General features: G+C 38.6%; 1 protein-coding gene across 2 annotated transcripts in view; it reads right to left on the bottom strand.

Moving 5' to 3' along the window:
- LOC150076526 (cysteine-rich with EGF-like domain protein 2) overlaps positions 1 to 21,194 on the bottom strand; it is a 250,244-nt gene that overhangs the window by 210,967 nt on the left and 18,083 nt on the right. For both annotated transcript variants that reach the window (XM_090387978.1, XM_090387979.1), the window contains exon 2: positions 18,529 to 18,748. In XM_090387978.1, coding sequence (XP_090244104.1) covers positions 18,529 to 18,723 — 195 coding nt within the window. In that variant the 5' untranslated portion in view covers positions 18,724 to 18,748. The remainder of the gene's footprint in view (positions 1 to 18,528; positions 18,749 to 21,194) is intronic.

Raw genomic sequence — 21,194 nt, forward strand, 5'->3', positions numbered from 1 at the left:
GGTACCTCCCCTGAGTCCAAGGAAGCTCTCATAATTATGGCTAAGGGTTTGCTTACTTCCTTTCCTGCCTCCTTTAATATAACTGGATAGATCCCATCCACCCCGGGTGCCTTTCTTGTGTTTATCTTCAACAGTTTCTCCTCCACTTTACTCCCAGTTATTTCAAGATTCTGTAGCTTACTGCTAGAGTTGAATACACCTCTGGCATTCCCCTTCCTGAATAACTCCTCATGTGTGAATGTTGATGCAAAATATTCATTTAGTTTGTTAGCTACTTGAGCAGGATCATCAACAGTTGACCCATCAATATCATGTGGACCAATCTGATTCATCCCCTTCCTTCTAGAGTTTACATAAGTAAAGAACTCTTTGCTGTTTTTCTTTGCATCCCTTGCCAAGGATTTCTCATAATCTGCCTTCGCCTGCCTAACCTCCTTTGTAACTTGGTTGCATATCAACTTGTATCTATCATAGGCTTCTGTGTCATGTGTTAATTTGTAAGTATCCCATGCATTTTTCTTCTCTGCCATATGCCTCATTAGTTCATCTGACATCCATTTTGGCCTAAACCTTAAACAATATTTCTTAGTTGGTATGTAAAGCCTAGTAGCTTCCAAGATAAGTTCTTTGAATGCTTCCCATTTTGAATTTGCTGTTGGTAACATCATCAGTTGGTCCCACTGTATAGAATTTAAATACTGTCTCAGTTGTCTTGCGTTGCACTTACTGTTGTAGCACATTTCATTGACAGTCAATAGAGGAAATTTCATACTTCTGCATACATTAGCAACATTCACTTGGCTTTACTATACTTCTCTTACTAAACATGGCAGCTCTTATTTTATTAATCGAATCGACAATTTTTAATTAAAACTCACAAATTGACACAGTAGTAGCGTCGTGACTATGACAAACATTTTAACAAAAACAGCAAACCCGTCTATGCCAAGGAAAAAACCGAGGAAGTAGGCAGTCCCCTAGTGGTGCCCTGAACTGACTATACTCAGGAGAAGGGTGCACCAGGCAAGGAGAAATTTTCAAAGAGCCGGAACACCTTGGCCACAAAAAGAGATTCTTATAGAACTCTCAGGAATCAGTATAGAGCTCTTATTTTAAAAGACAAGAAAAAGGAATGCTGGAGGCACCTGGTGGGAACTATTGGAAACAATAACCCTTGGGGAGTTGTTTACAGAATAGGGACCAACAAGCTCCAAGAGGAGATGTCTTGGAAACTACTGTCAAACCAGACGGAACCCCAACCCTGTGTTGGGCAGATTCTGTAAATAACAACCTAGACAGTATTATTCAGACTGAAACTGAGGAACATTCCCCACCCAGCTAGACATTATAAAAGAAAACACTGAATATCACAATGCCAATATTGAACCTTTGTTTACTATACAAGACTTAGAAATGGCACTATCTAAAACCAAAAACAATAAATGCCCAGGTTTTGACCTCTTAGAGGTTGCGATTATCAAAAAATTAGCAGAAATAGCACCAGAAAAATTAATACCACTATATAATAACTGTATGACAGAAAGTATATTCCCAAAAATATGGAAAAAAGATGTGTTAAGATTAATTCTCAAAAACCCCGAGAATACTGCCTGAAAAAACTCAAAAATGTTCAAAATACCGCCTGAAAAAATTAAACAAATACTTCTAAAAGGCAATTTGAACATAAGAAGACACAAATCAAAATTTACACAACCACTATAAAAATGGTAACAGAACTAAAATATCTTGGAGTGGTCTTTGATTCAAAATTAACTTTTGACCCCCATTTGATCTACTTGGTGAAGAAAGTGAGAAATTATGCAAGTATGATTGCCAGGATCAATCGAGCAGACTGGGGGCTCAAAAGAAAGTCCCTGGCAATCATATACTGTGCAATGTTCCTACCTGTTATCATCAATGCGTGGTTCACCCGTTCAGCCATTGTAAAAAATAGGAATAAATTAGAATCGATACAAAGGACAATACTACTCACTATTACCAGAGCATGTCGCACAGTAAGCATACATGCGCTACAGTTGCTGGACGGAGCTCTCCCACTTTACCTGGAAGTAGCCGAAAGAGGCTTATATTATAGATTTAAAAAGGGCATACCCACAGAATTTCTGGTGATAGCCCTTGATACAACCAACTCCTTCAATGCTGAAAGAAAAAAAATGGCAATAAAGCTCCATGAGGTATGGCAAACAAAGTGGGAGCAGGAAACCAGAGGTCTGGTTACCAAAAGGTTTCTGCCATGGGTGGCAATTGTTAACCCAAAGCCACTTAAGTGTGCAAATGTGACCCTAATTCACAAAGGAGGATCAAAGGCTGACACAAGTAATTATAGACCTGTGAGTTTAACTTCTGTTCCAAGAAAATTAATGGAGGCACTGGTTAAAGAAGCACTGCAGGATCATCTAGACAAGACTTCAGTTATAGCTTGGACACAGCATGGTTTTGTTAAGGGAAAATCTTGCCTGACCAATTTGATTGGATACTATGATGCAGTCACAAAAGAACTGGATGCAGGGAATAACTTTGATATTATATATTTGGATCTTAGAAAGACTTTTGATACTGTTGCACATGGAAGACTGCTGCACAAATTGGAGCAGTGTAGCATTGAAGGCAAATTGCTGCTATGGATAAAGGGATGGTTGAGTGGGAGAAGACAGAGAGTGGTAATCAATGGACACTGCTCATCGTGGACTAATGTTATTAGTGGAGTCCCTCAGGGTTCAGTGTTGGGTCCACTATTGTTTTCTGTATTTATAAATGATATTGATGATGGTATATCAAGCTTAATGTCCAAGTGTGCAGACGATACAAAGGTTGGCAGGGTTGTTAAGGACACTACTGACACTATGCTCCTGCAACAGGATCTGGAAAGGTTGAGCAGATGGGCTGAGAGGTGGCAAATAAAATTTAACATTGACAAATGTAAAGTACTACATATGGGAAACAGCAACCCCAGAGCAACGTATCAACTCTGTCGTACTACACTGACAGTGGTAGAGAATGAAAAGGACCTGGGGATTATTGTGCAGGCAGATATGAAGTTCTCTGAGCAGTGGAGACAGGCTGCAAGAGTAGCTCATGGTGTCTTGTCAATGATATACAGTAATTTTTCCAGCAGGGATAAGGAGGTGATTATTCGCTTGTATAAGGCAATGGTTAGGCCACACCTAGAGTACTGTACACAGGTCTGGAGGCCTCATTTCAAGAAGGATGTAAAGCTGCTGGAACGAGTACAGAGAAGGGCAACAAGATTAGTGAATGGAACAAAGGGTTGCTCTTATGAAGAAAGGCTTAAGTTTTGCAAATTACAGCGTCTGGAGGCTAGGCTCCGGCGAGGTGATCTGATAGAGGTGTATAAAGCCATGAATGGTTTGAGCATGCTCAATGCCGATGGGATTCTTCCTCTTGTTCCGAATAATCACCTGAGAGGGCATAAATTCAAATTGAGGAAAGACAGATGTAGGATAGATGTGCGGAAATTTGCCTTTAGCCAGCGGTTAGTTAGTTGGTGGAACAGACTTCCATCCCTTGTTATGGAAGTTGATAGCCTAAATAAATTTAAGGCTCAGCTGGACAGGTATTTTGAACGAATGGTGGGGTGAAATGGAAGGATTTTTTTTTTTTTTTTTTTGGCTGATGCTGCATAAGCTTGCTTTCTTGCATCACATGCCTCTACTAATGTTAATGCTAAAGTGGTATGCCTCTGGACTTTTTTGCAACATTTATATTGACAGCTCACGGCTTCCTAAAGGAAAAACTAACCTCCTTAGGGCTGACTGATGACCCAAACTGCACCTATGACAAGAGTGAAGACTGGGCACACACATTCTATACGAATGTATAATTTATGACATCCCCAGAACAGAGCTAATAGCACAGAATGGCTCCCCAGGGGAGAAGAACTGTTCATCATAGAAGAGGAAAATTATAAAGTCTTTACATTTTTAACACAGAAAGAATTCGAAATGCGCAGAACTATCCAAAGAATGGCAATTCAGCCCCCCAGCAATTAAACAAAAATCAATACTTAAGATTGCACAAGTTTCCCCACACACCCAGATGATGACTTAAAAACTGTCAGGATAGTAGTATTCTGCACCCTGACAGAAACCTGACATGACAAAACTCTCCACGACTACCCTGGCATGTGTAGGAACCAGGAGCCCCATGCCAAATAAGTAACCATGTAGGGGAGGGAGCTGTACAGGCAGCCACAGAAGCAGATTAGCTGAAAAATATCAGTAAGCTAGTAGCAAGGGGATGCAATGTAGAATGAAAGAAGAATGAATGAATAAGAATGAAAGACAGAATGAATAGATTGGCACTGAGTGAATTAGGAATTACGGTAAAAGGGAATAAATGGCAGTTTTGGTGAAAGAAAGAGTGATCTAGCATGAGGGAAAGAGAGATTGAATGGGAATGAGTGGAAGAGCAAATGTAATTGGCCGAAAGAATACAAAGTTAAAAATAACATACATTGCTTTATACAGGGTGTTTCAGTTAAACGTTTCAGAACTTCTAAGAGGGGTAGGGTACATCCTGACAACTCGAAATCATATAGCAATGTGGGGTCGGAAATGCTTTCCTGAAGCGGTGTTGTACACAGAAGCACCATAAAAAGAAAAGAGACCGTAAGTGAGAAATCGTTTTAATAATACATGAAAAGAAGCAAAAGGTACATGGATTAAAGTAAGTGTTTGAAGTTTCTTCAACCTCGTATTGCTTTCGCACAGTGGTACCTTGGAAAATGTGCTACAAATCCCCTTTTTCCTGCTGAAGTGTTGTTTTCCAATGAGGCATCCTTCACAAGGGAAGGAATTTTCAACATGCATAACGACCATATCTGGGTGGTCGAGAACCCGCATGCAATACGACGTCGTGCAGCACAGATTCGATTTTCGGTCAATGTATGGGCCGGTATTATGGGAGATCACCTCATCGGACCTTACCTGTTACCGTGTCGTCTAACCTATCTACTTGATCTTTCTGCAGCAAGTATTGCCACAACTTTTGAGAGATGAACAGATTTCTGCATCGACGCAACAGACAATGTGGTTCCAACACGATGGAGCCCCTGCCCATTATAGCGGAGATGTTCGTAACTACCTGGATGTCACATTTGGTCAACAGTGGATCGGACGTGGTGGTCCCGTGCGTTGGCCTGCTCGGTCACCCGACCTATCATGTCTTGATTTTTATTTCTGGGGTCATATGAAATCGCTAGTTTATGACACCCCTGTTGACAATGCTGAGGAGCTGGTTGCAAGAATCGCAGTAGCTGCCGAAGAAATTCGAAATTCGCCTGGAGTATTCCAGAATGTTCGGATGTCCATGCGTCGGAGATGTGAGGCGTGCATTGTAGCCCGTGGAAGAAACTTCGAACACTTACTTTAATCCATGTACCTTTTGCTTCTTTTCATGTATTATTAAAACGATTTCTCACTTACGGTCTCTTTTCTTTATGGTGCTTCTGTGTACAACACCGCTTCAGGAAAGCATTTCCGACCCCACATTGCTATATGATTTCGAGTTGTCAGGATGTACCCTACCCCTCTTAGAAGTTCTGAAACGTTTAACTGAAACACCCTGTATATACTAACAAACATTTACTAACACAAGCACTATCACTGCATTCTCTCCTGGCCTGCAAAGAACTTGGGGCTAGGCCTGCACCACGCCTAAAGAATAACAGTAAGTTGAGGTGTCTAGAGAGTGCGGTGCAGAAAGCAAGATTTGAATAAATGAAATGAAAGCCAGAAGAATGAATGAAAGTGTAAGTATGGGAGAAAAAGAACACAAACCACAAATGCTACAGTTAAGTACATACTAACCCTAGTTTAATTAGTACAGTATTTAACTTTACACTATACATCATTGCATCATGCCCCCTGGTGTGTGAGAAAAAGATGAATGGGTGAGTGAAAAAAATAAATAAATAAAAAAATTTAAAAAAAAAAAAAATATATACATATATATAAAACTTGGAAGAAAAAAAAAAATTATAAAAAAAAAATACAGAATGCAAGTAGAGTGAGAATGCAGATTATGAATGAAGTAAATGTGTGTCGCTCCCACCCCTTCGCCTGGTGGGTTCCTCACTGCCAGCTAACATATCCCATATCCCACCCCTGGAGCGGGATGGGCAGTTTGATCTTCCTACCAGATTCGACACTACGTGGACGTGACAACCGTCACCAACGAAGACATTCTGCTGCTTTACTGCCGACATGCCATTGGCAATCTGAATTGGGTACTCTAACCGATTCCCTTTAAAACCCCATCCCCAGGCAGGGTAGGGAGCAGACAGGTCTCTGTATCCTCCCCTCCCTTCCTCCCCCATACTTCACCTGGTGGGGCTCATCTCCACTGACCTCTTTGGGGATGCCTACTCTATCGTCCCTATCCTTCTATCTGTTTTTCCCCAGTCTTCAGTCTCCCCACCTCACTAAACTGACCGAGTACACCCCTTAACAATGCCGCCAAATTCTAATCAATGTCTAAATTCCACCGCTTTCTTGTGAATCTCTTTCGGCCAAATTCTAGTGAACACCCCCTTTCTTTTTTCTTTCTTTGTTAGGCCTTGCACTGAAATCCTTGGAAATTAGGTAGTGGAGCCTGCCAGAGTACTTAAATAATCACTGGGTGCCTGACCTGCCTCCTCGTTGCAAAGTGTGGGCAACAGTGGGTCCCAATAGGGGCCTAACGGCTAAATGGTCAGAGAAACAACAAACTACTCCCCACACACTTTTTAAATCTCTCGCCTCCACAGAGTTCTGTGTCACTCACAAAGAATACAACACGGAGATGGGGGAACCTCTGATGCCATCAAACAACTAACACACTTTACACTTTACTGTAGAATAGTTGCCCAACAAAAGGACACCAACAAGTGAACTGAGTGTTCCTCTCCTCTTATCTCTGGCCACCTCATCCATGACATTGGCTTAGATGGTAGCTGGGGATAGCTCTCATCTCTGATTGACTGTGCTGTTTCTTTACATCATATACGGTATTTATAGTTTTGCATTTTTGAATTTTTTATAGTGTTTTGATATTTTTGAAAGGTAAATAGAAGGATTTTTGCTTTCGTAAAGGTGACTACAGTGGTCTCAGACAGTTTTTAAATTCTATACAGTGGAACCAACTGATGATGTTATCAACAGCAAATTCTAAATGGGAAACATTCAAGAAATTAATCAAGGAAGCTACTAGGCTTTTCACACCAACTAAGAAATTGTTCAAGAACACCACTGGATGGGATCCAGTGGTGTTCTGGCAAATTTTTAACAATTGCCTCACTAAAAAAAAAAAGACCAGGAATATGTGTAAGGTGGTTAAGTTCTTTACTACTTTTCTTTGAACTGTTTCTACTTGTTCTATATTATTTATTATTTTTTTTTTGATAAGGAGACCATACAAGGGATCCAATTTCCAATAGAAATTACCATGGTTGAATATAGGTTTTTGACTAAGTGATGCGATTTTAGACTGTATGAAAAATGTTTGATAAGGCCTAAAATCTGATAACCTTTCTAGATATTGTATTAATATAACTTTTAAATTCGCAGTTTGATGAAATTATAATTCCTAGATGTTTTATTTCTGATTTTATTTTTTGATAAGCAAGTTTATTGAAGTTGTTGAGTGAATTATTATCACTAAAGTATATTAATAGTGAGTTATTAAGTTTACTGAGTGAATATCTTAAAGAAATATAGGCAATTCACAGATGTTTAACAGTACATCCCATAGCAATTCAGTGACTGAATTTTTGTTACATTGTCACTTCACACATTCCTTTGTGTGAATTTAAAAGCATTCTGAAAAAAAAAAAAAAATACTTTACAGAAACTAGTGATCCCCACACTTTTTGCACTTAATTGCTTTTCTCATTATACCACCCCGTGGTATAATCTGATATATAATATAATAATCCAGTCCTTCAGGCCACCCCAAACCGGTTAAAGTTATCTGATCAGTTCTTACCCGTGCAAATGCTGCAGTACATATACTCCTTGGATGGCGACCTCTACAAGTTCACATTGGATAAAAAATATAGGCAGAACTTACTCCATCAACTTCCTGTGACCACGTCACAGGACATTAGAACCTGCTCCCAAGGACCTGTCCATCACTGCCATGGATCCATCACTACAGTGTTCCAACTTTCTGTGCCTGCTCAGATGACTCCAGCACTGTAAAAGGACTGCTCCCTTGAGAATAACTTAACATGATAACATGCTGTTGCGTAAATATGTTCATATGTAAATTTTTCATTTGTTTTCCAATGTTTAATCCTACACTTGTATAATTAGTAATAATATTGTTTTTTTTCTCCTATCTCATCCTTGTTTATTACATTGTATTAGCCTTTACTGTAATATTGCATTAGCCTTTGTAACACTATTAGCCTTTACTGTAAACCCCTGGCTTGTAGCCGTGAAGGGTATTGTGCATGGCATGTGCGTTCTGCATGTTAGTTAGTTATTTTTTTGGTTTTTAGGAGCATTAGCAACTAAGGCCATATTGCTCCGGGATATGCGGTGGTCATTCCCTGACCTTTCCGCATCCTCCATATTTGATGGTGACGGGCTCGAACCCCGGTCTAATCAAGAAGCGTGTGCTATGCACTGCTGCTCCTTCCCACCTGGCTATGGAGGCGCCCCCCCTTTTTTGTATGCAATAAAGAGTTCTTCTTCATAATAATAATATAATAAAATGTAAATGACAGTATAATCTATTTAATAAGCTGATACTTTAAAATAAAAATATCAAACAGCAATACTGTACTTCATATAGTTAAAAAAAATTTCAAAATACAATTTCTCATAATGCTTCCAAATGAGATGTGTTTGCAGGGAATTCGATTTAAAGAATGGCATAAAAATAGGAAATAAGAAGCCACACAGCTACAGAAAATTCGAATGTAACATCAATTAGAATGATGTCACATAGTTGGGGTCCTGTAAATTTGGGTTCCATGAGCATGGGCGTCAGCCGGATATTTTGCAAGGTGGTGGGTGCATGTGAGAATAAATTTTTGTTCACCAAATTTTTGATTACATGCAATATCTTATGTTTCAATAAATTAATGAAAATATTAAAAATTGTGTGTCACTTCGAAATCCAAAGGTGGTGCACTTGCACCACCTTGCTGCCACCGCCCATGTTCATGGAGTATGATGACTTCATCACATTACATGCAAACACAAGCAGAGCTAAACATCTCACTTTTCAATCTCCATTTGATGATGCAAAGTAACAAAGCTTAATTAAAATAAAATGTATCAACATTTGAAAAGAACTATCATTCAGTAAGTCTTTTCAAAAAAATGTTGCAACTGCTATAAGCTTCTTTCAAGAAACAAATTGTATAGCATATTAACGAGTGTAGTACACCCAAGCCTGCCAAATGAAAAAGGACCCCCAAATCACCCCCAAATAAAACAGAGGTTTCCCCCTCCGTAATCAAGGCAAGGAGGACTGGATGGACCAAACTAATTCTTGCACCAAGCTCCATGAACTCTAGGACCAGTCTTGAATTATATTGACACTTAGGGTTACCTTTTGAAATCTCTTTCAAAACTCAGGGACACAAAGCTGCACAAAATTTAAAGAACATCGGCAATGTAAAATTTGAATGAAAGAAGTCACTTTCTCATGCCATTAGAGTAAAAAATGCTTTTTTTTTCCCTCACAAGTATACCTTTGAGTTATGCGATTAATGCAGTCCTAGCAATTGTCACAGATGTGAAAACTAACGTTATCAGATGTCATTTTCTTTGGGCTATAAACAGAAATGAATTTCACATTACTATAGTGTAATTACAGAGAACACGTAACTACAGTTGTTAAAGACTACACTTGTAGAAGGCTACAGTTGTAGAAGAATGATTTATATTCCTCTTTCAAAGGAAGATGTTTAGTTTTGTGAGTTTCCCCATGTGTGCAAATAACATTTCATTTATTTCTAACTGAGGTAAGAACATCTACAGAAATATGCTTAATAGTTAATGCTTGGATAAGTCCTGTTGTTTACAAAAATTTAATTGTCTAATTGTGAGAATATATTGCAAAAGAGAACAGCTCAGTGGAAACACTTTGGAAATAATCACAGTAGCTGGAGCTACTGGGTTTGCTTTTGCCAATGTCTATTGTGATTTGCAAACTTTTAATAAAATAAATTTGCACATAACATTCTTCACACTAGGGGTAATGACCCTAGGAGTTATAATAGATTGAAGAGCTATATATTCAGATTTTCAAACTTTAGCATAAGATTTAAAAGAAACAATCAAATTGCTATTTTCAAGCCAGAAGCGAGAAACATGAACACGAGTGGGGATAATAACATGCCTATTATCAGTTTGCTTGTCCTGTTTAGGACTGCTTTCATCAGAAGTTTGTAATTCAAAAGTTATTTTCTTGAGGGGGTTCATTAATTTGTCTTCTTTCAAAACTTTTGGACCACGAACCAGATCTGAATGTTTGTCAGTGGCACTCACTAGTGATCACTTATTGTATGTGTCAATTTGGTAACTCTGAAAAGTGCTCATTTGCCTTTTCTAACCTCTCCTTTAAATAGATTTCTCAAAGGTTACCACTGTTCTGCTAGTCTAGTTTCACATTTAAACAAAAGCAGCCTAAGTATACACACATGCTTCAAAATCTTTTTCCACTTCAGTGACATGAATCATTTGAAACTGTTTTTAACTCTATCTTTACTTTTAGTACTTCTTTATAAATAGTAGTAAATTTCACCAAATATTCATCCCCTTTCAGGAAAACATGTATTCCCCCTCTTTCCTTTCTAGCATGCTAATTAATGAGTTGACAAAAACAGGATACAACTAGCAAGTAATCAATCTCTTCTTTTAATACCCTTGGTACTCCAGTTTTTAGGCTTAGCTTGAGAGGCCCATTATCAACACTGAGTGTCAGACAATTTTTTAACCTTCCATTACTTAATATGGAATCTTACAGACAACATATTTTTAAATTTTTCTCTTTTTTTTTTTTTTTTTTTTATTTGTAAATGAAATCAAATCGTCCTGTGTACCTTTGTCCTGCAACATTCTCTAACTAGCTATACAGTGTTTTCTGTTTTATTTTCAATATACTATGAATTACAAGACATTTTTTTGTGTGGCACTTAACATATGCCTGTTGAGCAGAAGCATCTATCTTCAAGGCAATTCTCATCATTCCCATGTGGCATCTGTTAGATGCCAGCGACAGGTGCCTAATCTTGCTGTAGAACATTGATTTTCCTGAATAAATGTACACACAGTTGACAAAAATATAGAAACTCAAAGCCAGGTGAGCATCTGAGTTTCAAGCTAAGGGATTGATGCCTAAAATTCTAAAAAAAAATCATGAAAACTTTCTTAACTAGTAGTGGTTTCTCTCATTTATTTTCTTTCAATATTTTTTATCAGGTTTAAAATAAATAAAATTCATTATTTATCTCATTTTTAGCAATTTTAAAAATTTATTTATAATCCTTGAGGAAATTTTTTTTCTAAGAGATTAAATTCTATTTCAAAATATAATGACTTTATTTATTAATTATTTGCCATAAACATCATCATCATAACACATTTTAAAAATTATATTTTTATGATGTTTTCATAATTTTATAAAAAATCATGAGAAGGATATTATATGCCAGCTAAAAATACTTAGAATAAGAGAAATACTGAGTCTACAAGAAATATGAAATATTTAGTTTATTATTACAGGTGTTCCCTGCTTAACACTCTTGATTAGGGCTGTTAAAAACAGAGTCCTAAGCAAATCTGCATTATGTGGGAGAGATTTATCCATCGGAAATAATGTAAATAACTTTAACTGGCATAAAGTGTTTCTGGCTAATTTTAAGGCACCATTTCTTCCAAGGTTACAATATGAATTTAGCATAAACATTTAAACCTTTAAATATAGACTTTAAACATATAAATTACACAGTACAATATAAATGCTGTTTAGTTTATGTTCAAGAAAATGCAAGAAAACCTAGCTTAAAATTACAGAGCCTTATACTGTAATTACATTATTTACAATAATACCTTGCAATATTGTTAATTTTCATATCGCTCAAAATTGCTAAATGTAGTGTAAATCTAGCACTCTCCCAAATCCTGTATTTTTAGGATATCCAGCTTACTTTCCAATGACAAGTTTTTCTGGGAAGAAAAGGAAATAGCTTTTTCACATTTGCATTATTAGCACCAGTTGACTTCGTTATTCCCTTTGAGGTCATTAAAAAAATTAAACAAAAAAATAAGAGGTTGAAACAACTTGGTCCTTGAGGTTGTCACAGACATTCTCTCAGATATGCCAGACAAGCTGTTCTTGCTACCTGGGAGTCTAAAACGCTGATGGAACTGATATTCGGGTGACACTTCAGTCAAGTGGACCCAATTTCGGCGAAGTCCGGACGGTCTATGACAGCCAAATCCTCTGCTTGCACCTTCACGATGGTGGGACTGTTAGTAATCCTGGGTATAACCTCCATGCACAAGTACATGGTGGGTGACCACCCAGGTGTGAACCAACGTAAGCAGGGGTCGAGGTGTGGCACCCACACCACATGGAGGAACGCCGCCCCTCTATGTTAGCAGGCAGTACTAGGTGGTAGATGACTCTCATCAACCGGCGAAATACCACCACTTTGCTTATTGGAGGCTTGAAGTGGTGGAAACCATGTTTAGTCTCTAGAGCTAAGTTCCGGCCAACCCTTCCCTATCTCTTCCATCATGCAGTATGATTGATGATTTTTGAGGTTATGATGAATGTTGTGGCGAGATCCAATATTCCTTACATTTCGAGGGTACAGCTCTAAAACGGTGTTCGCAGGCCGGCCGCTAGATAGTACACCGGACCAAACCTATTGGTAACTCTCTAGGAGGCTTCCGGATCAGCTAGTGTATAATCTTGCTACCTCTACTCTGCCAGATAGTGACTGGAGGGAGTCCGAGTAGTGTGTATGCGGGGAGCATTGTCGAGGCCACGTTTTGTCAAGGATCTGGGTATATTCTTACCACATGTACGCCATATCCAAAAATTTCATTACTTCATACAGCATGTCCCACCCACTTTTTCTTACTATTGAATACATCATGAATTGTCAAAATAATAGAGCAAGCTTATCTGCGAAAAGATCTAAACCTCCCAAGGACTTCCTAATTCATTTCACAAATATACGTGGTCTTAATTCCAATATCAACGATGTCCATTTCCACTTGCAGTCTTCCAAACCCCATGTACTTTTTCTGACTGAATCTCAGTTATCAGTTGATTCAACTACTTCTCATCTCAGATGTCCAAATTATTTGCTGTATGATTCCTTTCGCCTCAAAGGTGGTACTTGTGCATATGTCCGTTCTGATATTCCCTGTCAGAGACTTGGCAATTTGGAATCTCCTCTCTTTGATCTTCTCTGGCTTAAAATCTCTCTACCTCAATGTGTCAAATTCATCTGTTGTCTCTACCGTTCTCCCAACTCCACTAATCACCTGGAGCTCTTTGACTTCCTCTCTTTGCAACTTGACTTTCTCCAGTCCAACTTTCCTAACAGTGAGGTAATTTTCCTTGGTGATTTTAACGTTCACAACTCCAGCTGGCTCCCATTTTCTAGTCACACCGACCCAGCAGGTCGAGATGCTGAGGCTTTTGCAATTACTAATGACCTTGAACAGATTGTTCATTTACCTACAAGAATACCGGACAATCCTAATCATACAGCCAATACGCTTGATCTTTTTCTCACAAACAACCCTTCTAAGTACAAGGTCGAAGTGAGAGGTCCTTTAGGCACTTCAGATCACAACTTGGTGATTGTCTCTTCTCCAATGGAACCTCTATCTCATGGCTATTCCCAACCTCGTATTGTTTGGCATTACAAGAATGCAAAATGGGATGACCTGCGAGACTTCTTTTCTTCTTTTCCTTGGTCTGATTACTGTTTCAAAACTTCTGATGTCAACGTTTGCTCAGATCGTGTCAGTGAAATTATTCTTGCAGGAATGGAATCCTTTATCCCACACTCCACTTTAAAATCTCGTCCTTTATCTAAACCTTGGTTTTCCAATAAATGTGCTAAGGCTGTCCAAGAGAAGAATGTTGCATATCGTAATTGGCTTGTTTCTAATTCTTCAGTTTCATTTTCTGCCTACACCAAAGCTCGCAACAATTGTAAAGCAGTTATTAATCAGTCCAAACTAGAGTTCGAACAGGCTAAGAGTAGAAAACTTGCTTCTTGCCCTAATGGTAGCTGAGCATTCTGGTCTCTTGCCAAAGCTATTGGCCGCAACTTTTGCCCATCTCTGCTCCCACCTCTGTCCAAACCAGATGGTTCTGTTGTCACTTTACATTGGCATTACAAGAATGCAAAATGGGATGACCTGCGAGACTTCTTTTCTTCTTTTCCTTGGTCTGATTACTGTTTCAAAACTTCTGATGTCAACGTTTGCTCAGATCGTGTCAGTGAAATTATTCTTGCAGGAATGGAATCCTTTATCCCACACTCCACTTTAAAATCTCGTCCTTTATCTAAACCTTGGTTTTCCAATAAATGTGCTAAGGCTGTCCAAGAGAAGAATGTTGCATATCGTAATTGGCTTGTTTCTAATTCTTCAGTTTCATTTTCTGCCTACACCAAAGCTCGCAACAATTGTAAAGCAGTTATTAATCAGTCCAAACTAGAGTTCGAACAGGCTAAGAGTAGAAAACTTGCTTCTTGCCCTAATGGTAGCTGAGCATTCTGGTCTCTTGCCAAAGCTATTGGCCGCAACTTTTGCCCATCTCTGCTCCCACCTCTGTCCAAACCAGATGGTTCTGTTGTCACTTCAGCCAAGGATAAAGCTGACCTGCTAGCATCCCATTTTTCTTCCAGCTCATGTATTAATGATCTTGGTAAAACACCTCCCACCATTCCTAACATGCTCCATTCAATGCCTCCTGTGGTCTTCCGTCAAAAGGATATCAGAAGGATATTGATGAATCTTGATGCTAAGAAAGCTCCAGGTCCTGATGGTATTTCTCCACTTGTTCTCAAAACCTGTGCTCCTGAACTTACTCCTATTCTTTGCCGCCTTTTTTCACTTTCTTATTCCAAAGGTGTTTTTCCTTCTGCTTGGAAATTTGCTCATATCCAGCCAATTCCTAAAAAGGGTGACAAATCCCTCCCATCCAATTATCGTCCCATTGCAATTACTTCTACTCTTTCTAAAGTAATGGAGAAATCAATTAACCGCCAACTCTTAAACTACCTAGAAACCTTCCGTCTGATCAACGATCGCCAGTACGGATTCCGTCAGTGTCGATCCACTGGTGATATTCTGGCTTATGTTACCCATTTATGGACTAATTCAATGGAAAGGTTCGGTGAAACACAAGTAGTTGCTCTTGACATCTCAAAGGCTTTTGATCGGGTTTGGCATAAAGGTCTTCTAAACAAGCTTCCATCTTATGGTTTGCCAACTGTTTTTAGTAATTGGTTATCCAGTTTTCTCTCTGATCGCTCACTGAGGGTGATGGTAGATGGCTCTCTGTCTTCTAACTTCTCCACTAATGCCGGTGTCCCCCAAGGTTCAGTTCTTTCCCCCACTCTTTTCCTCTTGTATATCAATGACCTTCTTCCATTGACTGGAAATCCTATCCATAGTTTTGCCGATGATAGCACATTGCATTCAACTTTCCATTTTGAGAAACCTTGTCCTGCTCAATCAGCTTCAACTTCTCGAAAATCTGGTGCCAATTCCTTAAATGCCGATCTTCAGGTAATTCTCCAGTGGGGCAAAGACAACTTAGTTGATTTCAACCCTTCTAAAACTCAGTCTTGTCTTATATCTCGCAAAAAGGATTCTTCTGCTCCTATGCTTATCTTTAGTGACACTCCGATTTCTAGGCAAAACGATATATCTCTTTTGGGGATTACCCTGACTTCTAAACTCTCTTGGCACAAGCACATTACAAATATTGCTTCCTCTGCATCTAAAAAACTTGGTTTTCTCTTTCGCTCTCGGCGTTACTTTTCTTCCAAACAGCTGCTCACTCTGTATAAATCGAAAATCCGCCCTGCCATGGAATATTGTTCCCACATCTGGGGTGGTGCCCCCAAAACCTCTCTCAGGCTTCTTGATTCCATTCAGAAGAGGGCAGTTAGGTTAATTAATGATTCATCTCTAACAGAGTCTCTCCACTCGCTTTCTCATAGACGTACTGTTTCTGCTGCATGCCTCTTCTACAGATACTTCCATGGGCACTGTTCTTCTGAATTGGCTTCTATAATTCCTGCTCTCTCTTTCAAAACAGTCCGAACACGTGCCGCCACCAGCCAACATCCATTTACTGTCCAACTTCAAAACCACAGAACCAACTTTTCATCTTCCTCATTTATTCATTCAACTGCCGTTTTCTGGAACAACCTTCCTTCATACGTATTTCCTGAAAATTACAATCTACAGAAGTTCAAGTCAAATGTCAACAAATATCTTCTTTCGTCTTCTCAACCTCCAACCCAAGCACGGTACTAAGTACTATAGGTTCTAATACCTCTCGTGTTTGGGGTTCTCATAAAAAAAAAAAAAAAACTTATACAGTAAATTAAAATCAATCACACTGAAACAAAATGCATATAAAAACAATATGTATAACTCAAAACTAACTGGAAACCAAAACTAAACTGAACTGAAAACTGAGTGTTGCTACTGCTCTTCAAATAAACAACACTAATAAATTTCAGTTAATTGCAACAACAGAGCCGGGCACTCCCTTTTCCAGAGAGCAGGAGAATGTATAAAGTGTATATTTTTGTAATATGCAAGAAATAGTGCATGTGATCATAGCATTTTAACACCAGGAAACTTGCACCAGTACAAACAGCTTTGAAAAATTAACACAGATGCATATTACTATTTTTTTTTTTTTTTTTGGTAGTTGTTGGCGCATAGGCTTCTGTGACCATAATGCACCTCCCAAGGTTTTTGCAGTACTTTGATCCAAGCCCGAGGCGGGAATCGAACCCGCGACCTTTGGGTTGCCAGGCAGGCACTTAACCCACCCGGCTAGCCCGGTCGGCTTGCATATTACTAACAGACACAAAAAAAAAGTAACTTTCAAAGCAATAAACATATACTTCCCAAATTTCTCCTTGTCGTACATTGAACAAATTGGAAATGTTTGCAGTATTTCCAATTCAGTCAGAATTGGAAATACTGCAAAAATTTTAATGTTCTTCAACAGAATTGAAGAACATTAAAATTTTTATTCTTGATGGGCCCTCTCAAGTACCCAAACACCTGACAATGTGCAACTCCTCTCAAGGTGTTTGGAGCTAATGGCACTATCTGAGAATAGAACAGAACTCTAAGCAAAGGTATCAAAAAATGCTGGGCACCATAGCAAGCAAGCACTGAGTGAGTTGCTTTATAGTGGGGGGTGTCACAGACCTACAGAGTAGGCGATCTATTCATGCACCCATGTTGGCCAACTATCATTGACATCTCTGCCTGCAGTGGGCACAGGAGCACAATTCCTGAACATTGGACTACTGGAAAAGAATCTTCTTTTTTTTTGTTAGTTGTTGGCGCATCGGTTTCTGTGGCCATACTGCACCTCCCAAGGTTTTTGCATTCTCTACTCTGATCCAAGCCCAAGGCGGGATTCGAACCCACGACCTTTGGGTTGCCAGGCAGGCACTTTACCCACCCAGCTAGCCCAGTCGGCTGGAAAAGAATCACCTGGTCTGATGAATCAAGGTTCCAGCTCCATCATGATGGAATCTGGAATTTGGCCACCATCCATGGTGGCCAAATTCCCCCAACATCAATCCCACTGGGCATTTGTGGGGTGCAGCGGAATAAGCTTTCGTCACTTCATGCTAGTGCCTTGCTCCGTTACCAAACTACATGACATCCTTCTGTCCAGGATACTTGAGGACACCCTCTGCAGTCACATGGAGTCAACGCCACACTAGATGTAAGCGGTTATGACAGTGAAAGGAAGCCCAACATGCTTTTAGGTAAATGGTCACAATGTTTTGTCTCATGAGTGCCTCATAGGTGCAGATGATATTTAAGTTGTTTTCTTTAGACCACTTGAAAGCTACCAACAAAGACCTCTAAGACCAAATCACAACATATAGCCTTTTTCCAAATTCATGTGGTGCCATATTTTCATTTCTAAATTCAAAAATTTGTTAATGTAGCTCCTCAACAGCAGTTAGCAATATATAATTTTTTACGATTTTCACACAGAGAAGTGATTATCATATCAATGCTATTGACCAAGACGTCAGAATGCTCTTTAACATAATATTAGAAATCCCTTTTCACAGCTATTCTTCATAAAAGTTTCTAAAATCAAGACATATCTATAGGATTACCTAGCTACAACTCCAATAATTCATTTGCATTTCTATCCTTGTAATCACTAAAAGTTCCCTAAAAACACAAAATTTATGAACTAATATTTTGCAGAATTCACAGAACTATGCATTATTCTTACCTTCCTAAATGAGTTTGCCAAATTCCGACATGCTTGACAAGGAGGTAGAGATTCTTGATTTTTTCTATCAGTATTATTACCACCATTGGGAATAGATGAAGCAAATTTTGGTTCAGATGTGAATTCAGTACCCAAAATAGCCATAAAGCTTACCAGACTGCAACACAAAAAGGACTGTACAGAAACAGATTTCATTACTACATGAGAAAGATATCACAAGCTGAAGGAGAAGAAAAACAAAAGAAACTGAAATCAAAAAAAATTATTTTGAACAGTTTACATACATTTCAATTTAAAAATGAGGTTATAAACAATTGAAATCTGTTACATAAAAAGCCTAAAAAACTTGTTTATTTACTTTAGTTTACCACTTCAGCACCAAGTGATCTAGGAAACTAAGAAGTAATATCTTGTAATACTATCTTTTGTTTTAATTAACAGAATAAAAGTTTTTGGCTGCATCTTCTGCTACTTAGCATTAGATTACACTTAAAAATCAAATGATGCTGAAATAGTAATAGTAGTGGCAAATGATGCAAGAAAGCAAGCTTATATACAGCATCAGCCAAAAAAAAAAAAAAATTTTCACACTTCACCCATCCATTATCTGCCAAGAATTTGTCTAGTTCTTCCTTGAATTTATTCTAACCACCCACTCGAAAAAACCAGATGGAAGCCTGTTCCAACAACTAACTACTTGCTGGCTGGAAGCAAACTTCCACACATTTATCCTGCGTCCTTCCTAAACTTGAACTTGTGCTCCCTCAATGTGTGTGTAGTCTCAGCAAGAGGAAGAATGCCATCAACATTTAGCTTACGTAAGCCAAACATCTCAATCAGATCTCCCCACAGGTGCCTTCAATTCTGAAAATTGCAGTGTCTCCAGACATTGCAATTTGTTGGCCTTCTCTGTACCCATTCCGGCAGCTCTACACCTTCCTAAAGTGAGGCTTCCAGACCCGTATACAGTACTAAAGATACAGCCTACCCATGGCCTAATACAAAGGGATAATCAGCTCCTTATCGCCACTAGCAAAGTTTCTGTATATCATTAACAAAACCCAATAAGTTGTTCTGAGAACTATCAAATATATGAAAGGACATAGAAAAGAAAATACTGATCCTGTCCTCAACGCAGTATACAAAGTACAGACTTGTATTTAAAAGCATTAAATTCTGCTCTTAAAGCTATCTTTCTATGGAAAAATTTAACTGATTTGTTAAACATCAGATTTAAAAAATAAACACATTACAAAATTTTTTACATTTAATAATTTATGTGCTTATATAGTTGGACGTTATGTGGTGGTTTTCCATGAAATCTAGCATTCTATAATAACCACTCGTAAACCATTTGAATGTTAATTATTAGTGTGAAGACTACAAATGACTACTCTTATACCATATGAAGTTAAATAAACTATCATAATATTCATGTGGTACAAGAGCATTCATTACAGAAAGCTAAATTTATGTGCTGTGTACCCACTTTATTTATATATCTAATTTAGTAGTAGTTGTTGTTGTTATTTGGTTTTTAGGAGCATTAGCAACTAAGGCCATATTGCTCCGGGGATATGCGGTGGTCATTCCCTGACCTTTCTGCATCCTCCGTATTTGGTGGACACGGGCTCGAACCCCGGTCTAATCAAGAAGAGTGTGCTATGCACTACTTCTCCTACCCACCTGGCTATGGAGGTGCCTTTAGTAGTAGTATTAGTATTAATAATAGTGGCAAATGATGCAAGAAATTAAGCTTATATATCATCGTCCAAAAAAAAACCATTTCACCTATCCATCCCTTCCACCAATAGCTTCTCTAGTTCTTTCTTGAATTTATTCAAACTATCCACTTCCACAACAGCAGACGGTAGCTTGTTCCAGTAATCAAACTTCAACACATTTATTCTGCAACCAACCTTCCTCAATTTGAATTTATGTCTTCTATTAGGACATAAGGAAGAAGAAAGTACTATTAGGAAGAAGAAAAATCCCATCAGCACCGAGTTTGCTCCACTGCTCCATGCTCAATCGCTTAAACACATCAATCAGATCAACTTGCAGGTGCGTAGTCTTTTGTTAAGGGCACCCCTTTGTTCCCCTCACCAACCTCATTGCCTTTCTATGTACTCATAGAAAGGCAATGAGATTGGTGAGGGGAACAAATCTCATTGCCTTTTTATGTACTCATTCCAGCAACTTCACATCCTTGCAGAACAGATGTGTTGAAGTTTGATTACTGCAAGCTGATCTACTTGTATGCAGTACTCAAAATGTGCCCTGACCATTGCCTTACACAATGGGATAATCACTTCCTTATCCCTGCTAAACAAAATTCCTGTATATCATTGACAAAACTCATGATTTCTCATAGCAGTCTTTCTGCAATCAAGCAACTTCATATCAGACTGAAAAATTAATCCCAGTAACTTTTCATTTTACACTAATCTTCGTAATACCACACAGCTGATATTTTATTCTGGGATTACTGCTACCCATATGCAGTACATTTTTTTTTATCAAAGTTAAACTTGGTATTTCTCAGCTCATCTACCTAATTTTTCCAAACTTGTTGCAGCAGCATACCTTCATTACTTAGAGGGGAACAGGTATCCTGTGTGTTATCAGACACTCAGCCTAAAACACTGATGGATCCAATATCTCTC

The sequence above is a fragment of the Mastigoproctus giganteus genome, chromosome 13, assembly GCF_048544385.1.
Source record: "Mastigoproctus giganteus isolate SK-2022 chromosome 13, ASM4854438v1, whole genome shotgun sequence".
NCBI classification, from domain to species: domain Eukaryota; kingdom Metazoa; phylum Arthropoda; class Arachnida; order Uropygi; family Thelyphonidae; genus Mastigoproctus; species Mastigoproctus giganteus.